Here is an 18,824-nt window from a genome sequence, read left to right as displayed (position 1 = left end):
TGGCCTTGTTGAACTTCATGAGGTACATACCGGCACACTTCTCAAGCCTGTCATGGCATTCATACTGGCATGCCATCCCTCTGGATGGCATCCCTTCCCTACAGGGTGTCAACATTGGCCTTGTTGAACTTCATGAGGTACATACCGGCACACTTCTCAAGCCTGTCATGGCATTCATACTGGCATGCCATCCCTCTGGATGGCATCCCTTCCCTACAGGGTGTCAACCTCACCATACAGCTTTGTCGTCGGCAGATTTGCTGAGGGTATACTCAATCCCACTGTCCACCTTCCTGACGAAGTACGTATCTACTATAGGTAAAACATGACTAACTGATTAAGACACAGCTGGTTTTGAAAACACAAGTATTACGGAATTCAAGTATATTCCTGAACTGGCAAATCAACCTTCCAGAGAGCAATGCAAGCTGGCTGCCTGCTGAGAACATAAAATAACAGAGCCAATCAGGCCACTCCCTCTTCATTTCTGAGTGAAAGAGGCAATGTTCAGGAACAAGGAACTAAACTTCAAGGAAGATCAGCATAATTCTTCTTTTTGTCAAGCCACTATGATGTTGTAACATTCCACTTCCTACTGAGAGGTGTTACCCAACCAAAAAGAGCTCTACACTTCAAGTTGCTCAACAGAAGGATAAAGACGCGCCTTAGCCTTACATCTACTTTCTGATGACATATCAGCCACTGAAGACCACAGTACTTTTTAAATTTAAAAACAGTTGTTGGAGTTACCTGGTAGGAGTTTATGGTACAGATGAAAGACTGGAACACTAATGGTCTTGCTGGAAGATTCTCCTCCTGAGGAAGAGGTACCTACTTTGTCTGCCATCACTCTTCCTCGCCTTGATGGCGGACGTGGAGGGGTGGATGAAACAGCTCTTTTTGACTGAGATTTCAAACCTAGTACAGAAGTAAAAAATTGAAAGTCATCCTGGTATTTACTAACTTCAGCAAGCCAAGATGCAATGTACTCAATACCTTCAAAAACTGCAAAAGGTGTCAAACTTTTCAGCACTGTCAAATTAAATATCAGAATAGCTTTCATGTGTTAAAAAAAAAATCTATTTTGGGAAATTAAAAAAATCTGTCCTGGCATTTTTACAGTTTCAAGGCTGCTGCACATCTTCCTGAGCCCTGGACCAAACCATAACTGCACTAGATTCTATCAGCCACACAAAAAAGCAAAAAATATTCTGAATCTGCTCTTAAAACTTAGTTAAAGAGCCTGTCTAGCAAGGCCCTACAATAAAACTTTTTTAGATTTTTTTTTCCCCCCCCAACTGAACGCAAGAAAGGCAAAACTTTCTAAAGTGACAGACATTTCAGGAGGCAAACAATAGATAACAACTACTTGTCTGACCTACGAATGTGACTTCAGCTGCAGTACTGACAACAGCACATGCGATGAAAGGTGTCTTTAAATGTGTTTTTAAAGTTGTCTAGGTCAAACCCTTTAAAGTCAGCACTATATGAAAATTAAAAGGCAGAATAGGAACATAAAAGCTTACTGAGCTTATATAGCAAGACTATTATATTTTGGTACAGCTTAGACTGACAACATATAGTGAAATTATACTACTACCGTGTATGCTCTACGCAAGTGACAGACCAAAAAGTCAGCAGGCCCATACAAAGACTCATACAAGTACTACCTCATCATCAGCCAAGATCAGCTGGAAAACTAACAACATTCATACCTGAAATGTTGTAATACATTCTAGTTTCAGCGCATCAGTTGGAGCAGCTATAATACACAACACATTTTCTAATAATCTCAGTATACTAAACTAGCTTGTCTCAGGAGGTTCAGGCTCCAAATGGCATCTCTCCTCTCCACTAGTTTTACCAATAGGGAACAAGTTAAACACTGGCTGCATGAGGCTCTGAGGACACTACAGAAACACGAAATATATAAAGAGATAGAGAAATGAAGAAAAGATTTCACAAACAGGTTGCAAAAACTAATGCAGATGGATTAAATTTAAATGTAAACTGTTTGAGTCAACTGGAAAAAATACAAGCAAAAAGAAGGGAAAACTTAAGTCTCTTTCTTTCTAAACAGGGAATGGGCTAAATGAAGCAGTATGATCAGAGATGCAGCTGGGATGAGACATGACTGACTATGCTATGCTCTATCTTCCAGCTTGATATATTACTTTTTCTTCCCAGATTCTTTATTCATGCTTTAACCCTTCACTTGGGCCTATTAATATTTTACATCTTACCAAAATATGTTTACCCTGTCAAAGTGGCATCTACTGCAAATATCTTTCCAGAGAGATGCTGTAAATAACCATAAGCTGTGTTGCTGTAAATGTATACCAAGAACCATGAAAGTGCTGCCCTATTCAACACTTCAGTTTACAGTTATATCTACATCTAAAAACCTGAAATAAAAAGCTTAAGAAATATTGGTGCCAAAAGTCCAAGGAAATCAGCATCTCTTCTTCATGCTTCATGAAGTGTAAATGAAATTGAGGTAGCTCAATGAAGGCAGAAAGCCAGATAGGAAAAGGGTAGTTTGAAGCTCACTGATCTCTCATACACACACACACACCTCCCCCCACCCCCCAGAACTTCAAACCAAAAGTCTAATGATCCCCACAGACATCATCTGAACTGTAATCTTCTTGTACCACAGTAAAATCACTTTGCTCAATCTATAACCTCCACAGAAGTCGTGGAGGAAAAGGGTTTAAATGAATAATTTCAGAAGGATCTTCATATTATTTTTATAAGGCAAATGCTTTAGAAAAAAATCCTGTGTGCGGGTTTCCAAGTGGAATAACATGGTTTTATGCTTACATCTCCATCTGACACCTTCTCAGAGTACAACCAGTTGTCATGCTAAGCGTTAAGGATCCTTTTATTTCCAAAACATACTGTGGGAGTAGGTGATCAAACTCTGATGCACCAGACACTGCAAAATGGCAAAGCTAGTAACACCCATACCATAGCAATGGTACACAAATGCTAATATACTGCCATACCACCCAAGCTCCAGGTATGTCTCTACAAACTCCTGTACAATGCACTAGCCACAACACAGCCCTGCCACACTCATTTAGGTACAAGTTTGTCAAAGCATATAATCCGCTAAATGCAGCGGTTCTACCAGGAACCATTCTTCGCTGCCTAACAGCCAGTTAGATTAATTGGTCACTACAGTTCTTCTAACCATCATTAGTAGTAAAAAGAATTATTGGCAGATATGATTTCCTTCCCCTCCCCTGCCTCCTAATGTCCAAAAGATCCATTTTTCAGAAGGTAGAAGAAAAAAAAAAAACACACACACATACCAGAAGCAACAACAACACTATAATTGTCCTGAAATCCATTCTCTGCTTTAACTTTTTCTTTCTCTTCATAGTTCTTTTTTTCTTTATCTTCCTTCTGTTCATTAATCAGCTTAGCTGTTATACTGGGTGTATCTATTCAGGTGAAAAAAGAGGAGAGAAACCATTTCAGGATTTGAAGTTGATTTTGTTACAGCTTCTAGGCTGGTAACAAGGCTATTCTCAATCATTTTAGTGGCGTAGAGTTCCATTTCAAGCATTAACAGTCATTTAAATATCTATGAATTAAGTTATCGTGACAATTCTGGTCCCCACTTCCCCCAAAAATCTGTCCTCTGATAATCTGAAATGGTAACAACTTAAAACCACTACCTAGTGAGTCACGTGTACTCATGTTAAAACACCCTTTCAACCAATCAAAAATGAGATGAAGCAAAAAACCCAAAACAACCCAATCAAAAAAACTCAAAGCAAAACACAAAAAACCCCTGATAAAACAACCAAAAAAAAATCCAAACTTTTTTTTAAGGACATCTGCAAACCTAATGAAATAAATTTCTATATTTAGGTCTAGGTATGTAGTGATCTATATTGACTCAATTTTAGAACTGGTAAGTATAATTGTTCCTTTCAAAACGGAAGATGCCTGAAGTACATTACACATCCAAACCTTGTGCTGTCGGCTTAAGTAAACATGAGATTACTGCAGCTCAACCGTTTTGGTTCAATCATTAGTGTAGATCATAGATATCAGCAAACAACTATTACATCACTGATTACTGGTGACATGGATTACTTCACACCTTGTAAGGATAAATCCTCTAGTTAGTTCTGAGTTGTAACTTGCTTCCACATAGCCACAGCAGCCTAAAGCTATAACCACAAGACTCGAGTCCTACAAGTACCATCCAGCTACCTTTAACTGTGTATCACCAGTGGGTGAGGTGCTGGAAGAGAGGCGGTTCGATCTGCCTGGAAATACAGCACGATTTGTGCCTGAAGACATTGGTTATGTCCATGTCAGACAGCAACACAGACCAGAAGAAGATAGTGAGTGTGAATCTGCTGCTACTCACGACCCAACATTCACACATACTATGTGTGTATCTATATGCATTTTTTAGACTGGGTGTTGGCTTTTAAAAAAAAATTCTCATTATTATTATTATTCAACTTCAGAGTTGCTCTTGTTTGGTCCCATGGACTGAATGTCCATTTATTGCTGAAGAATTTAGAGGTCATTAATGAAATCATTCAGGAAGCTTAAGCAACAGTATCTTCAGTACTCAGGTAATACCCAGATTTGTCCAATTTTTGTGACCAGCCAAGACCAGTAAAATAAGACTAAGGTAAATGAAATACAAACCTCATCCTAGACAATTCTATCTGCAGTGATAAAGTACAGTTTCTTCCTATGCAAAGGGATGTGAGTAGCAGATTTAGCAACGATTTAGACCCCTGCCCTTTTGTTTTTGTTTAAAGGCTGGGAGAAAAAGTATGAAATGAACATGTTTATTGTCATTTATTTTTGCAGAAAGTGTGACATGATCAATCTGAGACATTAACAGCATCGTTAAGAAAAAAGAAGTTATGTCAAGGGGCAGCCTCTGACACAGGATCTTCTCGACTTCCTACTGATGCTGTGGTGGCAGTCTTCTCTTCCCTTTCACCCCCGTCCCTCCCTTCTACCACTGTCACCCTAAACACACAGTTTACTCCTCATATTCCAAGTTGTCTTTGCTATGTCCTAACCACGGACTTCATAGAATGATGTACAAGTATCACAAAGCTTTTAATACACTCAGAGAAACTGCATTAGAAGATGGATGGAAACATAAAATAACCTGATGTTTTCCAGAATTAATTCTTTCAATTTCAAAGGAGAGTTAAGCTGAGGAATAACAATTCTGTGGCAAAAGCCAAAGTTATGGTGCCCTACAAAGTCAGCATTTGATCAACTCCAATTGCTGGCATTACAGCACACCACATCACCACATTCCCCTCCCCACTCCCTGTTGACTGCAAGAAACCAGAGGCAGCTAATCAGCAGAGGTTATGTCACTGCTCAACAAACGAGCCCTACCTCATATGCAGCGACTACCCCACCCATTACCATAATTCTGACCGTAAACTGCACTAGGATCTAAAAGACCTTGGTCACGTTCCACACACGACCATGTCTGGACAGTAAGTGAACAGAATTCTACCAGAAAGAGTAAAATACTCCCTGATAAATAAATGTCAAGCATTTTGCTAGGCTTCATTCACTACTTAAAATCCCAAAGAACATTATGTTCCGTATAGTGTTCCACCAAATATCTTTACAGTATTTCTATCACCTTGCTAGGCCACACTCTTGTTGTCCTAATGGACTGATTAACAAATCTGATGTAAAGATCTTTAGAACATATAAAAAAGCGCAATATTTCCTCTGAACTCCATAAAGATCTGCTTCAGAAATTAAAGGTGAGCTACACCAAGTTCAAAATATTACACATACAGCTCTCTACATACAAGAACACACATGAAGAGGTCATAGTAAATGTAAATAAAGAGGAAGTGCTGGGGTTTTCGTTTTTTTGGGGGTTTGTTTTAATTAGACGTTCTTAAAACTAATTTTTGATGTAACATGACCTCACAAATGATGCTCTGCATTTCTTACCTGAAGAGAATTGATTTGCATCTGGCCTGGTTTTGCCTAGAGAGCTCTGGCGTGGACACGACTCCTTTAGTATGAATTCTACTCTAACTACCCTAAAAAAAGGTCACGAACCCTACCTTTAACATACAGCTCTATTTTCTGACGCATTAAATAAATACTAAAGTTCCAAGTGGGATTCGTTTTTAAGACAAGACATCTACCATTCAGGTGTCATAATTCATATTATGGCCTGTGGAGGCTGGGTCAACAGAGTTCCCTACAGAGGGGTTCATCTCTCCACATATTTTCAAGTAGTGTAACTGACAATACCGAACTTTAAAAAACCCACTAACAAATAAATTAATGCCTTAATATTATCCTCTCATTGTATATAATTTTAAAATTAATCTCTAAAATTAAGTTATGGTTTTCAACCTCCATTTAGTAAGCAAACTCAAAAGTTTACATAATAGGGAAAGGAAAATGTATAACCACAGAAATTAGATGGAGCCTTCATTAATGCCCTTTTCATAGCAACGTGATTTCATCTTCCTCTTGAAATAAACTTTTAAGTTCCAGGGCATTTAACTGACATAATTTGGGAATATTTAAGTGAGTGGATGAAAGATGGTGTTTTAAAGACTGATATTTGCAGCATCATTTGTATGGTCCTGCAAATATCCTGCGAGAGCTTTGAGAACACATTAATGCTAAAAAGCAAAACAAAAAAGCCCAAACGACAAATCAATCAAAAAACTCCCAATGAAACAAAAAAAGAATGAAACAAGAACCCCACCTTCCCCACCTGAGTTTTACAGGAATAAATAGTATTTGACCAATAAAAGTGCATTTTACATGTAACATACGGCATATTCAAAAACGTACGACTTAAACCACTGTTTGATATTCAGCAATAACCGATGAACACTGCAAACGTGTATCTTAGACATACTTCATTTATGTGTTCGGTTTTTTTTAAACTGCACCCTAAAAAACCCAGGAACTATAGCAAACTTGCCTGACACACGATCAAGAACTTCTGCTAGAGTTGTTGAGACAGGCAAATGAAGAGTACGAAATTTGTGTCCAGCTCCATACATTGGATGTTGAATTACATGACTAGTAGCATTAATTCTACCTTTGTACAGCTGAAAGGAAAAAAAAAAACCAGTAAACATTTAACATGACTAACTTTCAGAAATCTGTTAAAACATTAAGTTCTTTTAAACTCACCTCAGTAGCATAAAGTTAAAACTTTTGTGTGCTAAAACGTTAGCTGACGTATCCTTCAACTTTGGAAGTACACAGTAAAAATGCATCAAAGGAGGACATGTTTAACTGAACTCAAACAAGTTTGCTTCAAAAACCTAAAATAGTTTTAGGATCGCAAACAACTTGATATCATGTTTGTTTTAAAAAACCCAATCATTTTACATAGCTGTATGTGAAAGAAAAACTGAGTGTCTAAGACTTGCAGTTATTTCTGAAATTCAAAGTTCTTTGTGAAATGAAATTAGGAAAATCACAATATACCTGGAGTAGACAAAGATGTCATTTCTCTATTGCTTTGACTCGAGGATGAAGTTTATTCTAAATTTCTTTTTTTTTGCTATTATGACAGATAATAATGTCACTACTAGTTACAACATTCCAAATATTTGCACATATGATATTTTACCCTGAGCTCTGCTCACATTTTGCATCACACTTTGTTTGCAATAACTTTTTGCACACTGCTCCGCAATGGGTGTGACACTGGTCCACTTTCTCCTGCCATCACGAGAACTGTTTATGAATATTCACCTACAGAACCAATTTACTGTTGTGCAGTATTATCAAACAAATTTAATGTTTGGTGGCAATCAGAATTTAGCTTATAAATTGTGGGTTTAGCAAGTACTTATGAGGTAAAAACGGGGATCCAATCTTTGAAAGGTTACGTTGTTGGATGTACTGTTGAAGTGTACGCTGCACACCCACGTTGTTTTTAAGGTTTCTCTCTGGATGTTACAATCATGATCTCAGTGGTGACAGCCAGGTTGTTTCCTGGTGTTTCTAATAGAAGAGACTGAATTATCTGACCGCTTCAAGATATTTTTTCTACTTTTACATATCTTCTAGCAATTTGTAAAAATCTGTTTTGTGTAAAACAAATTATTAGAAAATTTATGTTACCTTCCCATTACCAACAGCCATGTTAATAATTCATCTCAGCCAGGTTAAAACAAAACTTTTACATATTTGTGCTGAAACTGCACGTTCTTCCTTTTCCATTTTATCCTATCTGAGCCAATTTCCCTGTCATCTCTCTCATGTAGCACTTCACTATTCAGATGTAGTAAGAACAGCACAAACCAAAACAGAAAATAATTGTTTCTTGTATGGGAGTATCAGATCTTTTAATAACTTCTGGTTTTACTCTGTTTCTTTATTCACAGCCTTCCACTGAGAGCATAGCACTTCAGTCATTAATTATAAGTTTGTCTTATGGTGAACCATGTGGAAGTCTAAAAGCATACATCTGCTTTATCAATTAACTCAAGTGTTTGTCACTCAAGAATTTATTCTGGTGTTTTGGCTAATGCTAAAGGATCGCTGCCAATTTTAAAGCATCAAAACTACAACTCCTCCTCAATAAAACTGATAATGAAGAACTGCTGGAGGGACTAGAATTTGTTTCTGTATTTGCTGCTAATGCATAAGGATACTATTAAGAAGTCTTACATAAGCCAAATTTCGCTTGTCAATTCTTTCAGAAGCAGTATATTTCCAGTAAAATGGCTGTGTCTTAAAACAGTGCATTAAATTCTCCTTTAAAACATCAAGTTACCATTCACCAACATATTCCCTTCCAGAATTCTGCAATGTCTGTAGTAGGAAAACCTGCTTTTTGACATTTCAAAGTTAAATATTCCCAGATTTGGTTTTTTTAAGGTTAAATTTATTCCATGTTCACCATATGGTTATCAAAAATTCTTACTGGACATGGGGACTGAAGAAACAAAGTAACTTTCTCATCCTCTAGCATCAGCTGCAGAAAAAGCCTCCTAATAAATCCTGAAATATTTCCAGAGGTTGGGAGGTTCCCACGCTGAGGAGAGGACTGGAACAATTCACAGAGAACCTGGGAATGCAAAATGACACCAGATTTAAAATATTTCTATATTTGGGTCGCTCAACCATAGCTCTACACAGCCATAATAGGCAGTGCCTTAGATCTACCTTCCAGTTTGATAACTGGATCAGAAACGAGCACCACTGAAGAAAATAACAGCAGCAAACCATTGAGTACAGCATCAAAGTAGCTGTAAACATGTAGACTACTCAAAAGGATAAAAAACTCAAGATAAAGTATTTAGAAAGATAACTTTGAAATTCCTAAAGCAAAAATTTCCCACTGCATAATGCAGTATGACTACTGGTCATTATCAGAGAACTGCACTAATTTATTTTTTACTGAAGTCTAGCTGTTCCCAGGGCATTATCATTCTTAATGTTGAAAAATCTTTTTTTAATTATACTTCTATTCAACTAGGTCTGCAAGGTTAAGAAAAGTGAGGAAACCAGCTAAATTTGCATTAGAACAAGCAAATTTACCAGGAAATCTCAAGTTAATAAAGATGTGTATGAAGCTTAATTTACAAATTCTATTTCAGAAGAGTTCAGACCCATGCAATTAAACACAGTATTTGGGTTCACAGTTTATTCCTCTGTAGCAAAAGGACTGCAAATCTGTACATTGGACTGGACGATCATGCCAAAATGTTTTTATACTCTTCAAAGTCAGACCAACAAGGTAATAATTTTAATACAAAACTTTTCCAGTCAGTGACAGCTTACAAAAAAAAAAAGCTAAAAAAAGGAAAAAAGTTGTAAAAATTAGCTATAATTATTAATAGAGAAATGAAAACTTACAGCACCCCACCCCTGAACCTCCCCTTACCTGTGCCATAAGTCTCTGGTTATTAGGATGGCAAGAAATGCACTGTAAGAAGAAAGCAACTGTTGCATTTTCAATTGCTGTCCGCTGCTGAGTGGTCAACCCTGTTGTTACGGTCGAAGTAAGCAAGCTAGATCTTGCGCTGGTCTGTTGTGCCGTCACATTGTGTCCTCCAGAAGTAGCACCAGAATGGCACAACAGAAATAAAAGTGCTGTCCACAATGGATTGACTTCAGAGCCACCTAACCAATCCTTCATCATGTGGCTGTTGCCAACCTCCGTCAAAAACCTGAGAACAGGAGCAACCAGGTCTGCCGTGATAGGCATTTTATTAAAGTGCTGTGGAACGTGATGCCTCCTGAGCCTGTCCTGGGTGATATCCATTGATTGTGCAGTGCAGTCAGAGCTAGAAGTATGGTTAAAGCAAAAACTAGTGAGACTTCTTACAAGCAGTGAGGGCAAACCTGAGTCCAACAATTGCTTGATAGCTTCAGGAGACTGAGATGAGGCAGCAAGAGTAGCCAGGTGGGACTCCGTTAGTGCAAGAGGGGCTTGTGCGTTTTTAGAGTCATCTGTTAAAGATGAACTAAGGTCCTGCTTTTTGCTGTCATCAGTCATGGACAGTCTGTGCTGACACTGCACTGGAGGAGGAGTGATACCCATCCATCCCATGAGTAAGGAGAAATAATTAGGGTGGATGTGGCACATGGAGCAAAGCAAACTATCAACAGCTTTCTTCAAAACCATGTTGCAGGGAAGAGACATGGACCAGTTAAACAGTGACCTGTCAAAGACAGAAAACCATGTCAAGAAGTAGTTTGCCACTCATGGTCCCTTTTCTTCACTGGATCATAAAACATCTTTCTCCATTTATGATTAACTATTGTAGAAGCTGCTGTAAAAGACACTGAGCTGAGCTTGAAAGCCTCGTCTGGATCACAGCATCAACAGGATATTCATTACTCAAAAGGCATTCTTCAACCCTACGTCTACATTTCTTTTGTATAATGTATTTAAAATAGAAATAAGACGACTTTTTGTGGCATGCTGCACAAGAAAGACAGAATTTCAGTCTTTTGACAGTTGTCACACTACATACGCATTTTTGAGCCAATGGCAACCTCTATCCTTTCAACTTTCCAAGCTGCAGCTACTAGGATCACATACACACAGAGTCGTTTACATAAAGCGCTCTTAATCCTCTATAAGAACTAAAGGTATTTTAACATGATTCCAATTTTTTTTTTTAAGTCTGACAACAATCCTTCTATATTTATTAAAAATACATTTTATAATTTGCTCCAGATGCTGGCTGATAGGAATTATGGTTTTATTTCGCAGGATGTAGAGGAACAGTGCTATACTGCACCATGCATATTCAAACTAGGTACAACAGTTTTATTAGTATTCCTTCATTTCATCCTGCAATGAAAACACCATACTCTCCCCCAAAAGATTAATTCAGTCATGAAACCCACTTTTATATTAGCATGTATCTAAATGGGTTATCCATTTTAGGAACAAAATTTCTGTTATAAATGTTTTTCTGAAAGGACCAGTAGACCTGCAATTTTAAATCCTTAAATTGATTCCCAAAATTTTGAATGAACCATTATTTATATCACAGCATCACTGAAGTGTCTTTGGAAAAGGTCCAGCTTGCAGTCATGTACCTAAAGACCATCATGTCGCACACATAGAAGAGGTCTCCATGCTTGTACCAATAACTAACTTGCACCTTTCTCAGTGTTTGAATGTTTGACTGTGCCCCAAAAAGACAATAAAGTAACAGAAAAATATGAATGTTTCCTAAGGGCAACAAAAAAATTATATGCTATCAAAGTTCCTTTCAGCAACTCTTCTTTTTTTTTTTTTTCAATGGTTCAAATGAAAGATGCTTCACTAGACACAGGAATTTAACAGCTTATTACTGTAATACACATGAAACAAAGCTACGTGGCTTGCCCTTTGTGTTTTGTTTAAACAGAAAAGACGGTTAAGTAACATAAATCAGTCATGTTAGCTCATATATATTCAATCTGAAGTCACTAAAAGTATGTGTTTGATGTTTAGGGTGAACTTTCTACAACCAAGCAACATCCAGCAAATTCACGGTTCAAGACTCACTCAAGATCTTATGCTTAGTTCCTTTCAAATCAGACTAAAAGAACAAAAGTGGTGACTCCAACAAAAAATAGACCGCCTCCCCCAAGTCTCAGCTATCAGTTACAGGTACTGGACACTGTGAGTAATAACATAATGCTTATACAACAGAACACTAATGAGGATTATGATCTATAGGTACTGTGAAAACTACTGCAAGCACTCAGTTTCAACAAGAACATCCCAGAGTTATCAATTAAAAACCCAAAAAAACAGTTCACCTGTCACATATGTGCAAATATAAACATAGATTTCCTGTTTTGGTGTTTTGCTTTTAAATACAATTATACAAACGTGTGAAGTGCAATTTTGTGTTTAGAACCACAAAAACACCTGTTTAGCTATCTTGAAGTAGTCACTCTATCAATTAGCTTCAGGGATCACAATTTTAACGTCAGTGAACAAATAGTTCACTATTATTACGAATAAAAAGTACGTGGTGCAAAACCTTGCTTTACTTACTCAAAGAGCTCTCTGTCCAGCAACGCCGGTAAATCATACTCAACAAGCAGTTCGTAACTATGCCAGAGAATCGCTGCTACGCAATGCAAGTGGGAAGGAGATGGCATCAGAAGACCGTACTCTCTCGTTGAGCTGCTTGGACAAATGTAGCTGACGCGGCCACTTTTTTTCATAGCTGCAACTCTTGCAGAATCGCTGACCCATTTCAGCAGCGCTTGAATTCTGGGAGGCAAGATGATGTAGTACATTACAAAGGGTCAAAGAAACACTCAAAACCGAATTAACTTGCTGTCTTTTAGTAATCTTAATTACACATTTATCTCCTCCTTTGAAGTAAAGTTCAAGAGTGAGCTCCAACTCTCCGCAAGACTTAGATCACTAACGGGAAAAATTAATTAAAACCACTTATCATCTTGGAAAGCCAAATGTAAGCTTGCTTTCTACACATAGCAGGTATCTACGTTCTGAGCATCTGAAGGAGAAGTCAGTTGAACATCAAAAGTTTTATCACATCTCTAAGAGCAAAAAAAGAGGGATAGCATTCTCTGGAAAGGATGCAAGGAGGGAAAGCTGGAAAGCCTCTTTAGATTTGTGCCTTTTCAGGCTATCTCATAACAATCCGATTTTTAAAAGTCTGGTTTTGTACAGTAACATCATGCCACTATTTAGCAGATTGTTTTGTATCTACATGAGAATCCAAACACCATTACCTATCTTTTGTTCCAGGGTCTTGAGTTGTTCCAAGCTGATAAAGAATGTCTATTGTGGAGTCAGAAGAGAGACCATTTAATCTTCCAAACAGTAAAGGGCTATTCAGATCTTGCCGCATTAAAAAAAAAACAAAAGGGGAGGGGAAATAATAGAAGTACTTACATATGTATTTTTAAGAGCAGTCATGAAATTATTATAGAATTGCAATTAATAACAAATAGGGTTTTGCAATTAACATAAGGATGCAATTCTTACACATACCACTGTCTGAAAACTGTGCATTCTGTATGTTCACTGCACTGTTCAGCCTTACTATAAAAGGTTTAACTAGTAGGATTTTCTTCAGCATATTCCAAAAAGGCATGACTAATTCCAACAGAGCTGTCAAACCTCATGCTTCACAGAAGCAAACATTCATTTCAAAATGGAAGCTTATTTAACTCCAATTTCCATCAACACGACTAAGGCCAAGGATTTCCTCAGATTATTTCCTATTCAACGTCTCGCTGTGTTCATCTCCTGCCCTGCAGGAAACTACTCTCTTATCTAACAGCATTCCAGGAAAAGACAGTAGGCTACATTGAAACGTTAACTCATGGCGAAATAAATCATGGAAACCATTGTGAAAAGAGTGTTTTCTGTTAGTAACAGCAACTTCAGAATAGGAAACATAAGAATTCAGTTTGCTTTCATTTAAAAACCACAAACCAGCACAGCAAACAGCATGGAATCTAAATACAAAAACCCCAATGCATTAACAGAAGACCTACTGCAAAATTTTGCTGTGGGATGCAGATTACTTCTTCAAGTGTCTTGGTTATGTACCTCCACCATCATACATATTGTCAATGCTTAGCTCTAATTCAGAATTTATACTGCCCTACAAACTATTACTGCCCAAATATGGCTGCATTTTCTTTTCCTTAAAGCTATTCATGGATGCTTTTTATTTTGAAACACCTAGACATAGTATCTGCAGTAAGATGTGCTTACAGTCTGTCCCACTCTTATGTTCAAAACATTCACCTAATGATCTATTCTGCACAAAAATCAAAACAACCCTGGTTGCACTGCTTTACTGCTCCGGAACTGCCCACATACAAAGGCTGTGATACGTAGAAGCATTACAGAGCGCAATGGCAAGTTCTGGCACCCCAGACTGAGAATGGGAAAACAACATGCAAATACACTATATTTGTACAATGATACAAGCAGTGCTTTTAAGCAACAGCTGAAAAGGAAAACATGGCACTCACCTGCTGGATCGCTCCCTGATGCTGAGCAGTTTCTTAGAAGAATGTCAATCAATTTTAGGCCTATTCTGGTGGACTGAAGCCCAATTTTTACAAGCACAGCCTCAATGTTTGGAGAATGCATACCACAGTAAGGTGACATGAGTAAAGCAGCACATGTCTGTAAAAGATTAGCAGTGGGTGCTGCAGCACTAGCCATCATTCCTTCCAAATCACTTATGTGAGTGAGGCAGTGGTGTAATAATCTTAACCATCCAATACTGAAAAGGAAAACATGAAGATGAGCCAATGTATCATTTTCTTATTATTTTTTATCTATAACATAACTACCTGTATTAGATTCTAGGACAAGTACTACAGAAAACTGCCGTGACATGATCAGGCATCATCTGAGAAAAGCAAATTAAAATGACTGAATTTAAGACCGCAATGCAATATACATTAGTAGTGGTGTTGTAATCACTGGCTTAACGTTGACAATATCATTCAGTATTCTGTTTAACAATAAATCTTGAAAAGCAAACCTATTGTAATTTAATCAATTTTATTTATGAAAAAAATATACTACAATGTTATTTAAATAAGCATTATGAAGAAGATGGCAATCTAAGTTACATGAGAAATAAATGACATAATTTGACTCACAAGTTCTAAACAAAGAGGTTAATTTTCACAGCTAACCTTACCCCTCACAGTTCAATAAAAAGGTAAACTTTTATACAGGCTTAAACGAAATTTACACTTTTATTTTAGAAGTAAGTTACTCCTAAATATCATTTTAAAAAACAGCAAGTTCTCAGTTATGTCTAAAACAAAATTATATCAAAATTTACTGAATATATCTATCTTATGAGTACCATTACTTTATTGGGCTGCTTATAAAACTAAGCAAAAGCCACAATCAAACAGTTCAAGACATGAAAAACATACACCCATCTTCTTCATTTAGATATGGATTATTTTTTGTGTGACTGTAAGATAACCTTTTCTGAAGTACTAATATAGCAATAGTATAATTTGGCTATGAAAATCTGCTTTACTGCAATTTCAGTTATACAGCTTTTATCAAATATACACAGGACAGTATTCCTGGTCTCTACATTTACTCACTTTCAAAATTTTCCTGAGCAAGAGAAGAAAGGTTTTTAAAACTTTCCCACGCTCTCCTTTCAAATTTATAAATGTTAATGTTCAAATATTAAATATTTCTAAGTAAGAATTTGTTACAATTTAGTAAGCTAAATTTCAGAAGCAGGAAATCTCAAATCCTCACCCACTAAGTTCAAAGTTGGAAAACTTTTAATACATTTTTAAAATATCCTTAAGGTTTTATTTATTTTTATTTTTAAAATGAGTATGAAACTTAAGATGGCACCTAACCAAATAAAAACTTCTGAAAAGAAATCTTGATAATATGCCAGAATCTCAACAACATTCAGTTCCTATTTTGCAAATAGCAATATTAGATACGACTTCCACAAAACATCCCATTGTCCTATTTCTATTCCTGCTCCAATACTTATGTAACTTGGAATAAGAAATAATTTGCTACTTCAGTTTTTTTGACAAGTGCCTACCCATTAAAAATATAGCATGCAAGTCTGAATGCTTTCCTAGCCCTCCTTTCACCACTGCGGAGATGAAACACACCCTTTTACGTATGCAGATTAAGCATGCTACCAAAAAAGTGAGAAGAACTGCTTATATTTGAATTCTGAAAGAAAACCCACATAAAGAGGCAACTTTTCCAAGATACTTGAATCACATTCTGCAAATGTTAAAGTTCAGCTACAAAAACAGGTACTCACAGTTTGCTACTGAAAGATACGACTCAAAGTAGAAAACATCAAATACCACATGAACTGGCACAAAAGTGCTTCTGACCATTGATACTGGAACCTTACCTTGTTTTAGAGACCTGATCTTCAGAAGGAAGGAATGGATTATTGACGGTTGCAGAGGAGGTGTTTCCGAAGGCCGTGAGGCCTAACAGTTTGATCTGAGAGAGGCCTAGGGTACTGGCATCCCGAGGACGATGGAGACGCAGGCAGACAGCTGAGGCAACTTCAGCTTTTACCAGCTGGATTTTTATATATGTGAGACCACTTGTGATAACAGGAGTTGACAAAGGTAACATATTGACACCATCTGCGCTTATTTCAACAGATACTGACGAAGGGCAAGCTACAGAGTAAGATAAGAAGGTTTAATAAATAATATTTAAAAATCTGCACTCTTCTGAATTTTAAGCATCAAACACACATCCACGTTAAAGATACAAAACGAGATGACTGAAATGAACTTGGGCAAACGCTATGATAGAACTGCAGCTGAGGTATTTGACCTATGCAATGCTATACTTCAAAATGCATAAGCATTTTGCTACATGGTGTACACAGTTTATCTCAAGGACTTAAGATGGAGTCCTGTCAGTTTAAGTGCTACATGTTTCTCTAGCAGAGCTATGACAATAAAAGCCAAAAAGCCTCATGCTTTATTCCAACCACCATACAAAACCACCTTGCCCAAAGAAGCCTGTACCAATATTCTCATGACGGAAAATTTTGAAAAGTTTGACACGTTTTTTGGCATATTTGAAGTTAACGCCACAAAAGATGTACTGAGCTTGAAGAAATCAAGCTGAGGTAGGACCTTCCTTTCTCAAGAAAAGCAGAACTTGCAAGCTTTTCAACTTACCGTACAGGTATCCTTCAAGCAACCTGCAGCTTTAGTTCCTCTGATTATACTCTTTATATCATTTCTACATCCTATCCTTCAAAACTTCAAACCAGCCTCAATGTCGGGGAATCTACTTACTCGCCAGCGAGGCCAGGTGAGGCTGGATGTGGATCTCCTTGAGCAGCACTGCCGCTGGAAGGTGAATCGTGAGGTCGCACCAAGCTTCCTCGGGTAAAAAGATGTACGACCAGGCAGCAGACCGAGCTCGTCTGTGGGGAGGGGTAGCCTGTAACAGCACTTCAGCAGGCTGGGCAGTGGGACTGCTTGAGGTGATGGAACCTTCAAAACCAGCACCATTAGCACTGATTATTGTTTGTTAATAAACCTCAGATTAACTGACAACCTGAACTATGGAAAACACTTTTTTTCCCTATGGACTAGATGATCTTGCAGGTCTTCCCCAATCCAGGCAATTCTATGATTCTCTCCCACGTGTTTTGCTTTATTAGTAACATCCTTTGTGTAATAATGACAACTGATGAGATACTTCTCTTACTCTCAGACTGTTTTGCAGTAGGCAGTTTACAAACTCACATGCATGTGCTTGAAAATTTACTAAGGGACATTTGCTACAAAAATCCTAAACTGTCTGTGGAAGAGTTAATTACAAAAACCAACTAACCAACAAGGTGCAGGCTGAGCATTACGCTTAGAATTTGAACTCAGTTAATTCACAGTTAACCTAATGAAGGCTTTAAAGGTTTACGTATTACAATGGTAACATAAATGACTTTATAACCAAAATCTGCAAACGTTTTTCTTTGAGAAGTTTGTTGCATATGAAAATATTTTTCTCTAAAAGACACCAGAATCAATAAAACTTGACCACAGCAGATGCTTGTTTTCCTAATCTTAGCATGAGTTAAGAACAAAGTGGAAAGATCTAGGCAATGTCTTCTTTAGCAAGTAGTATGGCACAAGATGACCAGATTTGTACTGTTCAAACTACAGGGACTTGGGGTGTTTAACTTTAAAGTAGCTCTAGACTGGCCTCGTGACTGAATGCCTAGTAGCAGCTGGAAGTGAATTCCTGGACACATTTTGGTAGACTTTCATCCCAAATTAACTGAGTTCATCTCCCAGAGAATGCTACATGATGAGAATTAGAGTATAATAAGTGAGGACAGCCAGAAGGTTAATTTCAAACCTCCTGACTGAAAGTAAAATGTTACAGTAGATGCACTTACAGCAGAACATCAAGAACTGCAGCAAGTTGGGCAATAAGGCATGCAAGAACCCACCAGCATATATGTTTAGGATTTTTATTACTTCATCAAATACCAACATTTTCAGGATTCTTAAACTTACTTTTTAGGAATTTATGAAGAGCAAGGTAGAATATTTCTAATGGACCCCTATTCTGCCAAATAAAGCTTTTTTTAAAAAAAAAAATTCATTTAATGATTTTTGACATTCTTAAATTTGAATGACAGGACTGAACGGATTTCTCTTGTCTGACAATTTTTGCAGAAATTTAATAAACAGCCCTTTCTTTTTCCCTTCTTGACAGTGAGACACACTGTATGAATACATACAAGGGCTATGCTAGGCTAGTGGACAGCAACAGAAGACATGAAGACACTAGTAGTGGAAAAAACCCT

At 37.3% G+C, this 18,824-nt stretch overlaps 1 protein-coding gene across 1 annotated transcript in view; it reads right to left on the bottom strand.

Annotated features, from left to right (window-relative positions):
* Positions 1 to 727: 727 nt before the first annotated feature.
* The window catches only part of BIRC6 (baculoviral IAP repeat containing 6), a gene marked incomplete at its 5' end in the record, with an annotated part of 68,709 nt that continues 50,612 nt past the window's right edge, over positions 728 to 18,824 (bottom strand). Inside the window, 10 exons of the mRNA XM_010148796.1 lie at positions 728 to 918; positions 3,318 to 3,449; positions 6,974 to 7,103; positions 8,936 to 9,079; positions 9,899 to 10,679; positions 12,521 to 12,742; positions 13,231 to 13,339; positions 14,488 to 14,744; positions 16,389 to 16,668; positions 17,302 to 17,502. Of these exons, the coding sequence (XP_010147098.1) occupies positions 728 to 918; positions 3,318 to 3,449; positions 6,974 to 7,103; positions 8,936 to 9,079; positions 9,899 to 10,679; positions 12,521 to 12,742; positions 13,231 to 13,339; positions 14,488 to 14,744; positions 16,389 to 16,668; positions 17,302 to 17,502 (2,447 nt within the window). The remainder of the gene's footprint in view (positions 919 to 3,317; positions 3,450 to 6,973; positions 7,104 to 8,935; positions 9,080 to 9,898; positions 10,680 to 12,520; positions 12,743 to 13,230; positions 13,340 to 14,487; positions 14,745 to 16,388; positions 16,669 to 17,301; positions 17,503 to 18,824) is intronic.

This window comes from Eurypyga helias, unplaced genomic scaffold (genome assembly GCF_000690775.1).
Source record: "Eurypyga helias isolate BGI_N326 unplaced genomic scaffold, ASM69077v1 scaffold2073, whole genome shotgun sequence".
Classification (NCBI taxonomy): domain Eukaryota; kingdom Metazoa; phylum Chordata; class Aves; order Eurypygiformes; family Eurypygidae; genus Eurypyga; species Eurypyga helias.
The sequence above is the reverse complement of the archived record's forward strand: the minus strand, read 5'-3'. Positions and strand labels throughout refer to the sequence as shown.